General features: G+C 42.0%; 1 protein-coding gene across 10 annotated transcripts in view; it reads right to left on the bottom strand.

Moving 5' to 3' along the window:
• Nucleotides 1–19,140, bottom strand: part of LOC133536300 (ankyrin-1-like) — a 243,425-nt gene that overhangs the window by 158,353 nt on the left and 65,932 nt on the right. For all 10 annotated transcript variants that reach the window (XM_061876715.1, XM_061876718.1, XM_061876722.1 and 7 more), the window contains exon 2: nucleotides 774–875. In XM_061876715.1, coding sequence (XP_061732699.1) covers nucleotides 774–875 — 102 coding nt within the window. The remainder of the gene's footprint in view (nucleotides 1–773; nucleotides 876–19,140) is intronic.

Here is a 19,140-nt window from a genome sequence, read left to right as displayed (position 1 = left end):
TAAAGTGTCTTGCCCAAGGACACAACAGCAGTGACTAGGATGGCGGAAGCGGGAATCGAACCTGCAACCTTCAGGCCACTCTACCAACCGAGCTATACCGCCCCAAAACATGAATGACAAAGAATTCCACAAAGCTTCAACAATTAGTTTCCTCGGTTCCCAAACATTTATTGAGTGTTGTTAAAAGAAAAGGTGATGTAACACAGTGGTGAACATGCCCTTTCCCAACTACTTTGGCACATGTTGCAGCCATGAAATTCTAAGTTAATTATTATTTGCAAAAAAAAAAAGTTATTGAGTTTGAACATCAAATATCTTGTCTTTGTAGTGCAATCAACTGAATATGGGTTGAAAAGGATTTGCAAATCATTGTATTCCGTTCATATTTACATCTAAAGCAATTTCCCAACTCATATGGAAACGGGGTTTGTAATAAAATGATTGCTAAGATATAAGGTGTGTACTCACTTTTGTAAGATTGTGAATACAGAAAGCGGATTTATTATTATAATTATTCTTGACTTCATTTTATTTTGTGTTTCCCGGCATACAAAATATAGCCTGACAAGTGTTAATGTAGGTCCATTGCATTCACTGCTACTTTTACTTCTTGGGTCAGACTCGGGTGGCTGATAGGTCCCTTTTTCATGTGTCAAAATATCCTGGCCTGCAAGTCAATAACCATACAAAATGTACTTAAAGTAATAAGTCCATAAGTCCTAATAAGCATGGGGTTGAAAATTTAAATTTTTTTAAAACAAGCAAGTGCTTACTTGATTAGCTATATTGATGTCTATTCCATTCTTGATGTGGTCCAGAGCTTTGTCCAGGTTGCCTGATCGTGCTGCACGCAGAAAGCTGGTGGTTGCATCGGCCTGCAATGAAAACAGAAGATGACTGTCAAACATGGGAACACTGCATCGGAACAGTCCGCACTGATTGAACTCAGGAAATACGACAAGTCATCTTCCAATATGACCTTGAGATACTGCATTTGGATATCGGCTAAGTAATTTATTATAGTGACTATGACTTTAAATAGTCGGTGTAAATATTCTTCCAATGAAGGTCGCCCACACAGGCAGCAAGGCAGACATTCAAATCCCAGCACACCGCCAACCACGGGGCGCACTGTCTGCCTGTATGATCTCAGAGGAGAGTTCATGTGCTTTGTGTCCCTGAGTGTGTTTGCACGCCTACCTTTGCATTCATCCAACAGCCAATAACGTGACACATCTGACCTGCTCAATGAGAGGTTCCAGGTAGCCTCAAGTGGAAATACTGTGCGCCATATTCTCGACCCTTTTCTCTTTTCAGCAGCATCATTATGTTTCAGTTTGAGCTGTTGATCCTGGGGGGTTTGATAGTACGGAATTTCTCTCTTACATCACATCATTCCGGCTGTAAGTATGGTACTCCATTAGACTGCATCCTTAAACAAATATTATAAATTGTGCCAATCTTCGTTCCTACTTAACATCATTTAATATCTGTTAAAAAAACACCCTAAGCTAGATGTGTTTCTTGTACCTTGTGCCACCACCTAGCATTCCTGCTCTAAACACTCTATGCCAGTGGTCCCCAACCACCGGGCCGCAGAAGAATGTTTTATTCATTTAAAAAAATATATATATACATATATATTTTTTATTAAATCAACATTAAAAAAAACAATATACACTTACAATTAGTGCACCAACCACAAAAACCTCCCTTTTTCGTGACAAAGAAAAAAAAAAAAGGATTCCTTCACATATTCACATTGTTTTTAATGGGAGCCTCCAACAAAAAGTGCTATTCGGACTGAGAAAACGACAATTTCCCCATTAATTTGAGCAAAAATGAAAGATTCGTGTTTGAGGATATTGATAGCGACGGACTAGAAAAAAAATAAACACGATTGCATTGGGACGAATTCCGATGTTTTTAGACACATTTACTAGGATAATTCTGGGAAATCCCTTATCTTTCTATTGTGTTGCTAGTGTTTTGGTGAGTTAAATAGTACCTGATAGTTGGAAGGGTGTCTCCATGGGTGTCTTGACGCGCAGTGTCTCAGGGGAGTCGAGGGCAGCCACGGACGGCCCAAGCTCAGCTTTTCTCCGGTAAAAACTGACTTTTTAACCACAATTTTCTCACTGAAACCTGCTGGTCGACATTTGGTCGGGAACCATGTTGGCTTGACCGCGCTCTGATCCATAGGAAAGTTTCACCTCCAGGAATTTTAAACAAGGAATCACCATGTGTTTCAGTAGGCCTTTAAAGGCCTACTGAAACCCACTACTACCCACCATGATGAAATATTAACATTGCAAAACATGCCAATACGGCCTTTTTAGTTTACTAAATTACAATTTTAAATTTCCTGTGAAGTGTCCTGATGACGCGTATGATGACGTCTTGGGTTGTAGCGGACATTATTTTTCAGCCCGATCCAAGCTATAAGTAATCTGCTTAAAACGCATAATTATATATTATTCTGGACATCTGTGTTGGTGAATCTTTTACAATTTGTTCAATTAATAATGGAGAAGTCAAAGTAGAAAGATGGAGGTGGGAAGCGTTTAGCCTTTAGCCACACAAACAAAGCCGGTGTTTCCTTGTTTTAAATTCCCGAAGTTGAAGCTTTACTATGAAACAGAGCGGTCAAGCGAACATGGATCCCGACCACATGTCAACCGGCAGGTTTCAGTGAGAAAATTGTGGTAATAAGTTGGCTCTTACCGTAGTTATGAGCGGAGCATGCGTCCTCCTGCAGCTGCTGCGGACTATTACCTCCTCCCAACGGAGACACTGGCGGTCACCACACCCGTTGCCACACCCCTCCGACTTTCATGTACTATATAATCTCACTAAAACACTAGTAACACAATAGGCAGATACGGGATTTTCCAGAATTATAAATGTGTCTAATAACATATGAATCGCTCTTACTGACCTCGCCTTTTTGTATGTTTTTTTTTATAGTCCTTCACCCTCAATATCCTTATCCACAAATCTTTAATCCTCGCTCAAATTAATAGGGAAATTGTCGCTTTGTCGGTCCGAATCGCTCTAGCTGCTGGTGGCTATGATTATAAACAATGTGAGGATGTGAGGAGCCCTACATCCCGTGACGTCACTCGCACATCGTCTGCTACTTCCGGTAAAGGCAAAGCTTTTTTATTACCAACCAAAGGTTGCAAACCTTATCGTGGATGTTCTCTACTAAATCCTATCAGCAAAAATATGGCAATTTCGCGAAATGATCAAGTATGACACATAGAATGGACCTGCTATCCCCGTTTAAATAAGAAAATCTCATTTCAGCAGGCCTTTAAGGGGGAACTGCTCTTTTTGGAATTTTTTTTCCTCTCATTCACAATCTTTATGTGGGACCAAAACACATAAGTTTTTATTTTTTAATGCACTCTAACTAAATAAACGCGGGCAAAAGTCAGCTAACAATGGAGCTAATGGTATTCTCTCTATTCCGTCTATAGAGCACTCTAAAAACATCCAAAGACCTCCATTAGCGTTTTATATACAGGCTGTAAGGAAAAACCCTGTTTCCATATGAGTTGGGAAATTGTGTTAGATGTAAATATAAACGGAATACAATGATTTGCAAATCATTTTCAACCCATATTCAATCGAATGCACTACAAAGACAACATATTTGATGTTCAAACTCATAAACTTATTTTATTTTTTTGCAAATAATAATTAGCTTAGAATTTCACGGCTGCAACACGTGCCAAAGTAGTTGGGAAAGGGCATGTTCACTACTGTGTTACATCACCTTTTCTTTTAACAACACTCAATAAACCTTTGGGAACTGCTTGGATGACAACATATGTTGCTCCAAAACCTGTATGGACCATTCAGCATTAATGGTGCCTTCACAGATGTGTAAGTTACCCATGCCTTGGGCACTAATACACCCCCATACCATCACAGATGCTGGCTTTTAAACTTTGCTCCTAGAACAGTCCTAATAGTTCTTTTCATCTTTGGTCCGGAGGACACGACGTTCATCGTTTCCAAAAAACAATTTGAAATGTGGACTCGTCAGACCACAGAACACTTTTCCAATGTGCAGCAGTCCATCTTAACCGAGCTCGGGCCCAGAGAAGCCGGTGGCGGTTCTGGGTGTGCATAGTAGAGTTTTAACTTGCACTTACAGATGTAGTGACAAACTGTAGTTACTGACAGTGGTTTTCTGAAGTGTTCCTGAGCCCATGTCGTGATATTCTTTACACACTGATGTCGCTTTTTGATGCAGTACCGCCTGAGGGAACGAAGGTCCGTTATATCATCGCTTATGTTCAGTGAATTCTCGAGATTCTCGGAACCTTTTGATGGTATTACGGACCGTAGATGGTGAAATTCCTAAATTATTTGCAATAGACCTTTGAGAAATGTTGTTCTTAAACTGTTGACGATTTGCTCACGCATTTGTTCACAAAGTGGTGACCTTCGCCCCGTCCTTGTTTGTGAATGACTGAGCATTTCACGGAAGCTGTTTTTATACCCAATCATGGCAGCCACCTGTTCCCAATTAGCCTGCACACCTGTGGGATGTTCCAAATAAGTGTTTGATGAGAATTCATCAACTTTGTCAGTATTTATTGCCACCTTTCCCAACTTCTTTGTCACGTGTTGCTGGCATCAAATTCTAAAGTTAATGATTATTTGCAAAAAAAAAAAAGTTTATCAGTTTGAACATCAAATATGTTGTCTCTGTAGCATATTTAACTGAATATGGGTTGAAAAGGATTTGCAAATCATTGTATTCCGTTTATATTTACATCTAACACAATTTCCCAACTCATATGGACACGGGGTTTGTACATGTTTGTACAGGTTTGTATATGTAATGCAGCAGGAACATTCACAATATGTGATATTTAAATGTTTTGGTGATTTTAAGAAAATTGCGGCGTATTGATTTCAAAGACGCATCATAACATTTGCTATTTCCTTCAGCAACAACAACACAACCACTACAAGTCACGACTTCCTTCATGAGCGACAAAGACTACTTTGGGACAAATGATGATCCAGAACCTTGTACTTTTGAACCTGATTAAAAGGAGGATGAACAACATTGTTGCTGAGTGCTAAACAGATCCAGCACTAGTTACATTTAAACAGTGTGGGTGGCACTGGGAGCAGGTGGAAAAAGTATCTTGCCAAAGGACACATCGGCAGTGACTAGGATGGCGGAAGCAGGGATCGAACCTGGAACCCTCAAATTGCTGGCATGGTCACTTTACCAACCGCGCTGTATCGCATGTGTATCAACATATTTGCATGGTCTGTCAGAAACAAAAAATATTAGACATTGTCTATTAAGCTGCATCTTTTTATCCTTTTATAGCTGCATACTGAGTAACTTAAGGGTCTGATTCAAACAAATTAGCTGATGTGTTTTGGTGTCTGCTGGCATTCTTTTGACGTATGCATTGTCATGCGTCTTAAGCAAAGTAAGTTCCGACTTTCTTCCACGAGCGCACCTACAGCGCTGAAAAACCGAAGAAAAAAAGTGTGTTCCGTTGTAGATGCATTTTTAACTGTCTAAAATGCCCATAAAACGCCACAGGTAGGAGCATGATAACATTAATGTGCAGTAATTGAGAGTGTCTCTGTGGTAATACACCGTATTATACACCCCAAATCCTTTTTTAATAAGGCGGTCTGCACCACTTTACTATTGTACACGCAGTGTCAATAAATCCCACGCAATACCCTTACTAATAGTACATGCAATTTTGTAGATTGTACACGCTGTTTTGCACATGGTATTAGGATCTTAGTAAATTTGCCTTTACTGTGCTATGTCAGCTCTCACTGGGATACCGAGTGATGGGGTGATCATATCACGTTTAAATGTAAAAATTGGCGCAAATTATTATCTTTTCGTGTTTTTCCGCTATATTCTGATTTTGAATGTCAAATTTGACCAACTTCTCGGTTAATGGCAACCACCTTCTACTACACAACCGAGAGGCATGATTTGTAATATATAATTAACTTTTACCAACTCAGAAGTGATGCAGCAGCAGTTCATTATGTCAATAGCTGCATTAGCTAGAAAGCTCTCTCTGTGATCGCAGCAATGCTAAACGTAGTTTGTCTGCCTTAGCGCTTATGATAACAATATTGCAAATACTCAGGAAATATATAGGTCACGAGATGTAAATAGAGTTCTGTTGGTGGTTTTTGGATGTTTCTTCAGAGGGCTTTATGTGCCCAAGGGATTACTCCCATTTGCTGTATTGTTAGCCACCTTGTACTTGCCGTAGTCAACAAATAAATTAAAATGCATAAAAGAGAAAAACGTGTTCTTGTCTAACAAAATAATTTAGAATGACATGCAAAATTACGAAAAAGAGTAGTTCCCCTCTAAGATCTCAGTATGACATGACAAGCAACCCTACACCCAAGTACTTCACAAATCCGTGCGTCGGTAAGGTGGGCGCGGTTGGGGAAGTGGGGGTGTAAAATATAGTCAGGAATAGTCATGGATGCAAATGATTCTGGGTATTTGTTGTGTTGCGTTTATAATGTGTTACAGTGCCGATGTTCTCCCGAAATGTGTTTGTCATTCTTGTTTTGTGTGGCTTCACAGTGTGGCGCATATTAGTAAGAGTGTTAAAGTTGTTTATATCACAACCTTCAGTGTACTCTGTATCACCCAGTATGCCCTTCAACCTTGTACGTGTATCTGCGGAAGCTGCATACAACATGTTGCAGGACTGGCAAGCAGTTTGTACATGTTGTAGAAGGCATCAAATGCAATGGCTTCATAGCACGCCCTTATTCTCGTTATCTGGATGAGCACCAGCAAATATAAAGGTTGCCGACCCCTTGATATATAACAACGGGCGGGTGGCGGGCGGTTGCGGTTTTGATAAAATGTTGGTTCGGGTGGTTGGCGGGTGGATGACGACTTTAGGGATGCGGTTGCAGATTATATAATTGCCTATCCGTGCATCTCACTGCAAGTCTATATATAATGTAGTAACAGACACATTCATAACAATGTGTAATATGTTTAATACTTACCGAATTCTTGTAATTTTAATCATTGCTGAAATTAAACTTATTTCCGTTTCTGTAGCAGTGCACATCCGACAATGTGCAATTCCGGATACAAAACGCTTGTGTGTGTTCTAATCATGGCAGACTTGGTAACAAACAACAAAGACAACTATTTGTGGTCAAAGGAGCATTCACAACCTTATCTTTTTTAATCTGAATTCATGGAGGATGAACTGCTGCTTCTAGAAGCGAGCAAAAAGAAGAGGTTGAAAGCCGATAATTTGTGACTAGACGCTGCAAAATGTCGCACTTGAAAAATCAGCCTATTTCGACATAAATGGAGTGCTTACCTATAATTAACCGGAATCACTTAACTAATTGTTATGCTTTAAGTTGCAAACAAAAATTTGAGTTTACAAGCTTACCGCCATTAGTTGTCATAGCAAATGTCACAAACAACCCCCGTGAATATCTGACCAACACATCCGGTCTTACTCACTAGCATTATCTTACAGCTAAAGATGAATAAAACCTTGTTTTTTCCAACAATAGGACGAAAGAAGGTGAGTGTGAAGGACGGCGCTGAAAATAAGAAGTAGATTATATTCATTGAAGAAATAAATAAATGTAAACAAAACATTTTTTGCATCATTAAAAAAAAATTAAGTTTTTTTTTTTTTTATGTTATTGGCAACAATAAATGGTCCCTAGTGTTGCGATCCGTGTCTCGGATCTTCAAATGTTATTGTTTATTTTTCCATCTTTGTTCTCATTCTCCGTCTGATCCGTTTATTTTCCGTTTAGTCCATCACCATGGTAACTTATTAGTTTCAGCTGTTACTCCCGGTTCCTGCACACCTGTTCACTGCTAATTACCTTCCCTTTATAAGCCAGCCTCTTCTGTTTATTTCTTTCTGGGACTCTAATTTGCTCACATGCAACAAGTAACGTCAGGTATGTTTTTCTCGCTAGCTCATTAGCTAAGCCACTTTGTTGTCATCTTTAGCTCACATGATAATCATCTTTGTTTTCATTTTTTGTGCCATCGTGCCAAATCTTAGTTCTTTATATTTCCTAGCTTTCACGCTAGCGTATTTTGTTTCCCTTTTTATTAGCTCCAGGGTTTTTGTTCGGAGCTCACTTTTTGTTAATAAATTTGTTAGATCTTACCTTTGTTGTGTTCTTTCGTTTGACGCATCCTCGAGGGAATCGAACCCGGTACCACGATGCCGAACCGGCGTTACACCTAGTGTGTGAATGCGAGTGTGAATGTTGTCTATTTATCTGTGTTGGCCCTGTGATGAGGTGGCGACTTTTCCAGGGTGTACCCCGCCTTCTGCCCGATTGTAGCTGAGATAAGCTCCAGCACCCCCCACAACCCCCAAAGGGACAAGCGGTAGAACATGGATGGATGGATGGATGTATCCATGACAATTACAGAGAGGCAGCTCAAAGGAGATACTAGAAGTCTGCTTTCCAAGTTCCAAGCTGCATATCAATCAATCAATCAATCAATGTTTACTTATATAGCCCTAAATCACTAGTGTCTCAAAGGGATGCACAAACCACTACGACATCCTCGGTAGGCCCACATAAGGGCAAGGAAAACTCACACACAGTGGGACGTTGGTGACAATGATGACTATGAGAACCTTGGAGAGGAGGAAAGCAATGGATGTCGAGCGGGTCTAACATGATACTGTGAAAGTTCAATCCAGAATGGATCCAACACAGAGTCCAGTCCAAAGCGGATCCAACACAGCAGCGAGAGTCCCATTCACAGCGGAGCCAGCAGGAAAACATCCCAAGCGGAGGCGGATCAGCAGCGCAGAGATGTCCCCAGCCGATACACAGGCGAGCAGTACATGGCCACTGGATCGGACCGGACCCCCTCCACAAGGGAGAGTGGGACATAGGAGAAAAAGAAAAGAAACGGCAGATCAACTGGTCTAAAAAGGGAGTCTATTTAAAGGCTAGAGTATACAAATGAGTTTTAAGGTGAGACTTAAATGCTTCTACTGAGGTGGCATCTCGAACTTTTACCGGGAGGGCATTCCAGAGTACTGGAGCCCGAAATGAAAACGCTTTATAGCCCACAGACTTTTTTTGGGCTTTGGGAATCACTAATAAGCCGGAGTCCTTTGAACGCAGATTTCTTGCCGGGACATATGGTACAATACAATCGGCAAGATAGGATGGAGCTAGGCCGTGTAGTATTTTAAACGTAAGTAGTAAAACCTTAAAGTCACATCTTAAGTGCACAGGGAGCCAGTGCAGGTGAGCCAGTACAAGCGTAATGTGATCAAACTTTCTTGTTCATGTCAAAAGTCTAGCAGCCGCATTTTGTACCAACTGTAATCTTTTAATGCTAGACATGGGGAGACCCGAAAATAGTACGTTACAGTAATCGAGACGAGACGTAACAAATGCATGGATAATGATCTCAGCGTCTTTAGTGGACAGAATTGAGCGAATTTTAGCGATATTACGGAGATGAAAGAAGGCCGTTTTAGTAACGCTTTTAATGTGTGACTCAAAGGAGAGAGTTGGGTCGAAGATAACACCCAGATTCTTTACCGTGTCGCCTTGTTTAATTGTTTGGTTGTCAAATGTTAGAGTTGTATCATTAAATAGAGGTCGGTGTCTAGCAGGACCGATAATCAGCATTTCCGTTTTCTTGGCGTTGAGTTGCAAAAAGTTAGCGGACATCCATTGTTTAATTATATTAAGACACGCCTCCAGCTGACTACAATCCGGCGTGTTGGTCAGCTTTAGGGGCATGTAGAGTTGGGTGTCATCAGCATAACAGTGAAAGCCAATACCGTATTTGCGTATGATGTCACCTAGCGGCAGCATGTAGATGCTGAAGAGTGCAGCGCCAAGGACCTGAACCCTGGGGAACTCCACACGTTACCTTAACGTAGTCCGAGGTCACATTGTTATGGGAGATGCACTGCATCCTATCAGTAAGATAAGAGTTAAACGAAGACAGGGCTAACTCTGACATACCAATTCGTGTTTTGATACGTTCTAATAAAATATTATGATCGACGGTATCGAAAGCAGCGCTAAGATCGAGGAGCAGCAACATAGATGACGAATCAAAATCCATCGTTAGCAATAGATCATTAGTCATTTTTGCGAGGGCTGTCTCCGTGGAATGATTTGCCCTGAAACCGGATTGAAAGGTTTCACATAGATTGTTAGACGCTAAGTGTTCATTTAACTGCTCCGCAACAATTGTTTCGAGGATTTTTGAAATAAAGGGAAGGTGAGACACCGGTCGGTAGTTTACCATGAGGTAAGGATCGAGGTTAGGTCTTTTAAGAAGAGGATGAATAACCGCTTTTTTGAATGCTAGGGGAACAGTGCCCGAGGAAAGTGATAAGTTTATAATATTTAGCACTGATGGACCTAATAATACAAAAGGCTCCTTGATCAGTTTCCCAGGAAGTGGGTCAAGTAAACATGTTGTTTGTTTTATTCCATTTACACGTTGTAACAATTCCTCTAATGTTATTTCCTCAAAACCAGAGAAACTATTTTGGAGGGCAGTATCCGCCGTATATACAATCGTGTCAGTGTTAATAGAACCCAGTTGTAGCTAGTACGCATTGTCTTTAACCTCCTTTCTAATGACTTCAATTTTCTTACTAAAGAATTGCATAAAGTCATCAGCTGAATGGGTGGAGCTACTGGAAGGAGTCCCTTGTTCGGTTAGCGATGCTACCGTACTAAACAAAAATTTAGGATCGTTTTTATTACGGTGGATGAGATTTGAGTAATATTTAGCTTTAGCTAAGGTAAGCATGTGTTTATAAGTTATTAAACCATCACTCCATGCTTGTTGGTGCACCTCAAGTTTAGTCGTGCGCCATTTGCGTTCCAGCTTTCTATATAATAATTTCTGAGCCCTAGTTTCTACTGTAAACCACGGGGTACGCTTTTTTGGAGCCTTTTTTAACTTTAGCTGTGCTATGTTATCAATGGTTTCTCGCAGGGCGTGGTTAAAGTTGTTAGTGAGGTTATCAATAGAGCCCACATACTTTGGGAATGGTGCCATTACCGAGGGCAGTAGGTCAGCAAGAGTTGTCGTTGTGGCCGTATTAATGTTGCGGCTGCTATAGCAGTTATTATTATTATTAGTTTGACGAACATGCGTCTGAACCTCGAATTTTATAAGGTAATGATCGGACAATACTTTAGTATACGGGAGTATCGTAACTTTGGAAACCATGATACCCCTGACAAGCACTAGGTCTATCGTATTCCCGTTGCGATGCGTGGGTTCATTTATTATTTGTGTGAGACCACAGATATCAATTATAGTCTGGAGCGCTACGCATGGTGGGTCCGATGGGGTATTCATATGGATATTAAAGTCCCCCATTATGATTATATTATCGGCGTGTGTCACTAGATCAGCAACGAACTCTGAGAATTCATTGATAAAGTCCGAATAGGGCCCTGGGGGGCGGTAGATAACAGCCAGGTGTAGAGGGAGCGGTGTGACAGACCTCATAGTAAGCACCTCAAACGATTTATATTTATTATTTATGTTAGGACTAAGGTTAAAGTTTTCGTTGTATATTAGTGCGACCACCTTTTCAGAGGACGGGCAATATGCACATGTGTAAAGTTAGGAGGACATGCCTCGTTTAGCGCAAAAAAGTCGTTCGGTTTAAGCCAGGTTTCGCTGAGACTGATGACGTTAAGATTGTTATCTCTGATGATATCATTAACTAAAAACGTTTTGGGAGACAATGATCTTATGTTTAAAAAACCTATATTATAGGTAGTGGGCTGTTTTAGGGAATTTTTGATCAAATTATCCGTAGTAGCAATATTAATAATGTTTTGTTTATTATGCCCCGTGCATTTAGTATAATTACGACCATATCTAGGAATTGATACGACGGGAATTTTCCGATTGTTTGTTTGTTGCTTTGATAAACTGCACGCATCATAGTTAGCCACCTCAGTAGAACACATGTCCAACTCTGAAACACTCAAAGCAGAAAAAACTTGTTCTAATTTAACTGACTCCTTACCCAGACCAGTAGTCTCGCATCTTCCATTTAAATCCGGCTTCAGCTAAACTCGTAGGTTGAGGTACTACTGTATTACAGTTTCTTATAAACACACAAAATGTTCCAAATATGACATATTTACAGCTGATATACTTGCCAAAATCGCTGGTGGGATAAAGTGAACACAGCCAGTACAAACATCAACCGTTCCTTTATTTAAGAGCCACAATCTGTAGTCTCTTGCAGGGATTGTTACTACACTGACCTGATGGTGTGTCACTGCTGAAAATAGAAGGCACGAGGAGGTGCTAAAAGGAAGATAAAGGCTAGAAATGTGCATGTGTAATTTAATATTTCTTGTTTTATTTAATATTTCTTGCATTTATTAATATAGACCTTAAAGGACTAACTGGCCAGAATACGTAGAAAAAAGTGATTTCTGATATACTATGGGCCAACGTTATGATCAAAAATGACATGAAGATAAATTGGCAACAAATACTAACAGTAAGTGCAGAGCCCCAATGGATGTTGGTCTTGGCAACCAAACAATAGGAGAAGGACCACAGTAATGAACCATCATGGATTTGAACAAATCCCCACTTCTACCACAAAAGACTGATTAACAAGCAAGCAAACACACTCACTGCTTTCAGAGCCACACACACTACCAAACAGTACAACGCAAACACTCCTTTACACATGTGATACAAAATACACTTTAGTGGGTCACCCACTCTGGTTGAAGTACTCCAAAAAGAATACTGCGTATGGCTAGTTCGAGCTCTTCAGGAGGTCCTCCACCTACGTACAAGTTATGTTCCTCGGATAGCGATTCGGGTGGCTTGCACTGGGCCAACAGCAAATGTTCCTTGACATTTTGACACTTTTTAAGCATTTTCCACTTCATCCAATTTTACTTCTACCTTGTTATGACGTCAAAACGTTGCCAGACTACAAAAAAAAAAAACATAGCTAACAGAGGCTTCCAAAACTCCATGAAAGCTCAGACCAAATTGCATGAACCTAGCAATGCAGCTAATGGTAGCAATCAATTCTACCTCCGAATCACTTTAAAATGCATTCAAAAACCATTAAAAAATACTTAATTTACGTTCCGTAACCTGTATAATAACCAAACTGTAGCGACATTGTTAATGTAAGAGCGAACACTTAGGGGCTCTTTTTCTATCGTAACGACGTGGTATTTAGCCGTAAAAGTTAACAATGGCAAGATATAAGCTACCTTCTGCGTCAGCATGAAACGCGTTTGAGTTTGTAATGCACAACACAATGTGATACAAGATCATTCTGTACTGACTGAAAAACATCATATGACATGCAAAATTCCAACATACAGTAGCTGTAAAGTATTAGCCCACTGTTCATGTTTTGTTTGACAGCGTATGGTGTCTGTCATGATACATGTATGAGTGCTGCCTGTATCATGATCAATATAAAGTGTGAGTCATTCACCGGGCAGTTGTCTCTTTGGTCCAGCTGGCCGGGGACATTTTTTCCGGTTAATTATGGGTAAGCATGCCATTAAAGTAGAAATAGCTTGGCTTCAAGTTCCACATTTTGCAGCTTTAATTCACTTTCACCTCAATCAATCGCTTCCGTCTGCCCCAAGGTCTCACTCTTCCTTCGTGCTCGCTTCTAAAAGCAGTAGTTCATCCACCATAAATGTATTTCATCTTTGTTGTGTGTCATCAAGTCTGCCATGATTAGAACACACACAAGCGTTTTGTATCCAGAAATAGGAACACATTGGAAGTCGGACATGCGCTGCTATGGAAACGGAAAAAATGCGCTGAAGAATTAGTTTTGGCATTGATTAAAATGATCAAAATACTAGGGGTGTAACGGTACATGTATTTGTATTGAACCGTTTTGGTACGGGGGTTTCGGGTCGGTACGAGGGTGTATCGAACGAGTTTGTTAACTAAAGTCTTAACAAGCTGCTCTGCAGCTGCCTCTGTCTGAGCAGTAAGCACCCAGCATTGTCCCGCCCACACAACCATCTGATTGGTTACATACAAAGCCAATCAGCAGGGCGTATTCAGAGCGATGTAACAGCCAATCAGCAGTGCGTATTGAGAGCGCATGGACTCAGTGCTCCGGCATCGAGATGAGCAGATATGTGTTTAGCGGGTGAGCAGCTGACATCTTACACTCCCCAAATTATAAAAAACACTTCCCAGTCACAGCTACTACTAACATCACTATAACCTTCTTGAAACTTTAACTGCAGCTCAGCTCTCCCATAGTTCTGGGTTGATGTGAAGGCTAATTAGCTTTTAGCGTTACGTTAGCTCATTTTGCTGTGTGTGTGTGTGTGTGCGTGTGTGTGTGTGCCTGTGTGTGTGTGTGTGTGTGTGTGTGTGTGTGCGCGTGTGTGTATAATAAAAGTCAAATACAGGCTTCCCAAATGCTGTAATAAATTAAGCATGATGAGTTGACTTCAAACTGTTTAAGGTTCCACTTTTTATATGTAGAAGAAAGGTTTTGTCATTTTATTTAATCAAAGCAACCACTTGAGGCAGTTTAATGTGGATTAACGTGGGTAGAATTATTATAGTGTTTCCAATGTTAAAAGGATAAAGCCATTTATACAAATTTGGTAAATAAATAACCAAAATATTTATATTTTGTTGTTTTCTTACTGTACCGAAAATTAACCTAACCATGACCTCTAAACCGAGGTACGTACCGAACCGAAATTTTTGTGTACCGTTACACCCCTACAGAATACAGTAAAAAATTGTACATGTTACGTAATGTTCTGATCTTTTGTTTTACTACATTATATATAGACTTGCAGTGTGTATATAAAACGGCGGGTTTTGAAGTTGTTTTGAAGGCTACAACGGTAACTCCCATTAGTCGCATCTTTGCAAGCGTTTTTTTATCATCTGTAAAATCCTGAAAAAAATAAAACACGTGTGTCCTTGTCCCTCATAATGATTGTGAATGATAGCCAAAAAGTGCAATTCCCCTTTAACACGAGTATTCAACATATTAACTGATCATGACCTGCATTAAAGTTAAAGTTAAAGTACCAATGATTGTCACACACACACCAGGTGTGGTGAAATGTGTCCTCTGCATTTGACCCATCCCCTTGATCACCCCTGGGAGGTGAGGGGAGCAGTGGGCAGCAGCAGTGCAGCGCCCGGGAATCATTTATGGTGATTTAACCCCCAATTCCAACCCTTGATGCTGAGTGCCAAGCAGGGAGGTAATGGGTCCCATTTTTATAGTCTTTGTTATGACTCGGCCGGGGTTTGAACTCACAACCTACCGATCTCAGGGCGGACACTCTACCCACTATACATTTTAATGCATCACACATGAAATCGAAATACTTTACTTTGACATGCGCAGAACCTAACACAAATGGAAAGGTGTGTTATTGTCTGTGCTGCGGCACAACCTTTTGGACAAGTTCGCTTACTGCAGGTGCTGAAGAAGAGTTAGATTTCCACTGTTATCAAACATGGCTTTGTGCATTTCTGCTTGTCCGATGTCATCACGGTATTTATTAGGGACCGAATGTCCCTTTGGGACAGAGGACTCTATTGTATTTCTAAGGTTTTATTATTATTATACCGCCCCCTCTTTGAGCTGTAATTTGACCCCCTTAACATGCTTCAAAACTCACCAAATTTAACACACACATCAGGACTGGCGAAAATATAGATCTAATCAAAAAACCAAAACCCGAAACTCAAAATTACGCTCTAGCGCCCCCTATGAAAAAAACACAGACAATACTGCTTGTAACTTCCATACACTGACCTCCTTCAGCAAACATCAACAGGAAGTTGGCAAACACCCCTTCAAAACAAACGTTTCCTAAAAAAATTAATTTTTTTACTTTTTGAGCTGTTTTTTGACCCCCTTAAAATGCTTCAAAACTCACCAAACTGGACACACACATCAGGACTGGCGGACAATTGCGATCTAACAAAAAAACCAAACCCCAAAACACAAAATTATGCTCTAGCGCCCCCTAGGAATAAAACACAGACAAAACTGCTCCTAGGGAGAAAACACAGACAAAACTGCTTGTGACTTCTGGTAGGAATGTTGTAGAGACATGAAACAAAAACCTCTTTTTAGGTCTTACTTAGACCTACATTTCATTCATTTACATTATTCAGCAAAAATCAACAGGAAGTTGGCAATTACACCATTCAAACAAAAGTTTTGTAACAACCTGTCACCTTTTTTCAAACATTATTTTCTCTGAGCACGTTTTTTGTGTCGGCTTCAAACTCGCACAGGAAAATGATTGAAACCTGATTAAAAGTTGCTCAAAGAGTTTTTCTAACTGCTCCGGTTTTGATTTTTGGAGCCTTCTAATAACTGCTACGCTGATGCTGCTGCACTGCTGCCGTCTCAAGATGGCCGCTTAAAAGCAGGAAGCACCAGCGTGACCACACAATGCAGAAAAGGTAGGTACTGTGTGGGTAAAGATATGTTGATTGGGTGAAAGAAGGAGGCACCAGTTTGACTCAAGGATACAGAAAAGGTAGGTAATGTGCAGGTAAATATATGTTGTCTGGGTGATGGTAGGAAGCACCAGCGTGTATGGCTGAAAGAAAGAAGCACCAGTGTGACCCCAGGATACAGGGAAGGTAGGTAATGTGCAGGTAAAGATATGTTGCATGGGTAAAGGCAGGAAACTGTTGTGGTACATGCGGTCTCCATCTTGCTCCGCTGTGGTTCCACCCAGAGGGCGCGCTGACAGCGCACCCGGACACGCCCCCGCGCTCATCAAGCGGACCGCGCTCACTCTCCGCTGCAGCTGGCCGCAGTAGTACTGGTGGCTGTGCTGGTGTGGGGGCACAGCAGCACCTAGACAGGCTAACCCCTGCCAGACAAGTCCCACCTATCTTCCGCTTTTCCAAGCCGCAGCCACCAGTCCCTTGGTTAGCGCCCGAACTAGCATCTGTTCCTCGGCTAGCCCCAGAGCTAGCATCTGTCCCTCGGCCAGCGCCCGAGCTAGCATCAGTCCCTCGGCTAGCCTCCGAGCTAGCATCAGTCCATCGGCTAGCCTCCGAGCTAGCATCAGTCCCTCGGCTAGCCTCCGAGCTAGCATCAGTCCCTCGACTAGCCTCCGAGCTAGCATCAGTCCCTCAGCTAGCGCCCGAGCTAGCACCAGCCCCACGGCTAGCCCCCGAACTAGCACCAGCCCCACAACTATCCTCCGAGCTAGCATCTGTCCCCGAGCTAGCCCCCGAGCTAGCACCAGCCCCACAGTTAGCCCCCGAGATAGCGGCAGTCCCCGAGCTAGTCTCCGAGCTAGCGGCAGTCCCTGAGCTAGCCTCCGAGCTAGCGGCAGTCCCCGAGCTAGCCTCCGAGCTAGCGGTAGTCTCCGAGCTAGCCTCCGAGCTAGTGCCAGTCCCCAAGCTGAACCACTCGTTTCCACCAGCTCCCTGGCTGGCCCCTGTGTCTCCACCAGCTCCCAGGCTGGCTTCGACCTCTGCCCCTCGGCCTGCAGCGCCAACTTCGGCACCTCGGCCAGCTCCTCAGCTGCCCTCCTCGTCTCCGTCGCCGATGACGTCTGCCGCTCCCACGCAGCGGATGACGTCCGCCTATTCCTTAACGCCTCAGACGTCTTCTGCTGCTTCCATGCCTCCGACGTCACTTCCTCGATTCTGGCGAGACGCATCATGGCGGCACTTGCGTCCGCCTCCCCAACGGCCAAGATGGTGGCCATTTGTTGGTCGCCCACTTCGCCAGCATCAGCGGCATTCTACTCGCCGCCGTCACCAGACCTGCCCCCGGTGGAATCAGGGACACCTGGGCCGGCGACCCAAAACCGGTTCATCCCTCCAGCCTCCCTTGACTTTTGTTCCTGTTTTTGGGGGGGTTTCGACTTCCAGGACATCTGGAATCTGTCCATAGGGGGGGGGGGATACTGTTGTGGTACATGCGGTCTCCATCTTCCTCCACTGTGGTTCCACCCAGAGGGCGCGCTGACAGCGCACCCGGACACGCCCCCGCGCTCATCAAGCTGACTGCGCCCACTCTCCGCTGCAGCTGGCCGCAGTCCACACCTGTGACTAATGGCGTGAGGCTGTATAAGAGGACCAGTGGACCAAGGATCGGCGCGGGAACTTAGTTCTAAATACGTACCGTAAGCGATCACTCTGCGTTATGCAAACCTAGTCTCCCCGTGTTCTGCCATTTCGTGTTCTCAGTGTGTTTTCTACCCAAAACTATGGCTGCATGATTAATCGTTAAAAGATTGTGATATCAATTCACATGTGTGATCTTGTTTTTAAACATGGACGATTATGTACTGACTGCATTATAAACAATAATCATTAATATGATATCAAGATAAGTCTTGAAATATCTTCAGTTAATTAAGTCAAATGTTTTGAGCCAATATCATGTTATGATGGAATAAACAAATCTTTGGATGATATTAATTTTTTTAGTTTCTCCTGCATGTTGCTATTGTAGTTCTTAGCACTGATGAGTGTAATAACGGTTAGGTTGCTACTAAAAGTTTTTGTGTGTTGTTCGAGAAAGTTGCTAGAAAAACTACATTACCCATAAGTCTTAGTTGTAGAGCCATTGAACTGGAAGTATAGACAAAAGTACTGGTGGAGAATTGAGCGAGTATGAGTATCCTGCAAATAAATACTTTTTGCCAGAATTGTGCAGCCTACCAAATCTCGAACAGATTTCCATTTAAAGCCCTAATGCAATGAGATTTTCTTATTTAAACGGGAATAGCAGGTCCTTTCTATGTGTCATACTTGATCATTTCGCGATATTGCCATATTTTTGCTGAAAGGATTTAGTAGAGAACATCGACGATAAAGTTTGGTCGCTAATAAAAAGCCTTGCCTGTACCGGAAGTAGCAGACGATGTGCGCGTGACATCACGGGTTGTAGGGCTCCTCACATCCTCACATTGTTTATAATCATAGCCACTAGCAGCAAATGCAATTCGGACCGAGAAAGCGATGAATTCCCCATTAATTTGAGCAAGGATAAGAGATTCGTGGATGAGGAAAGTTAGAGTGAGGCACTAAAAAAAAATGTTTAAAAAATAAAGAAC

Source organism: Nerophis ophidion, linkage group LG17 (assembly GCF_033978795.1).
Source record: "Nerophis ophidion isolate RoL-2023_Sa linkage group LG17, RoL_Noph_v1.0, whole genome shotgun sequence".
Taxonomy (NCBI): Eukaryota; Metazoa; Chordata; class Actinopteri; order Syngnathiformes; family Syngnathidae; genus Nerophis; species Nerophis ophidion.
Note: the sequence above shows the minus strand (reverse complement) of the source record. Positions and strands in the feature narration are given on the sequence as shown.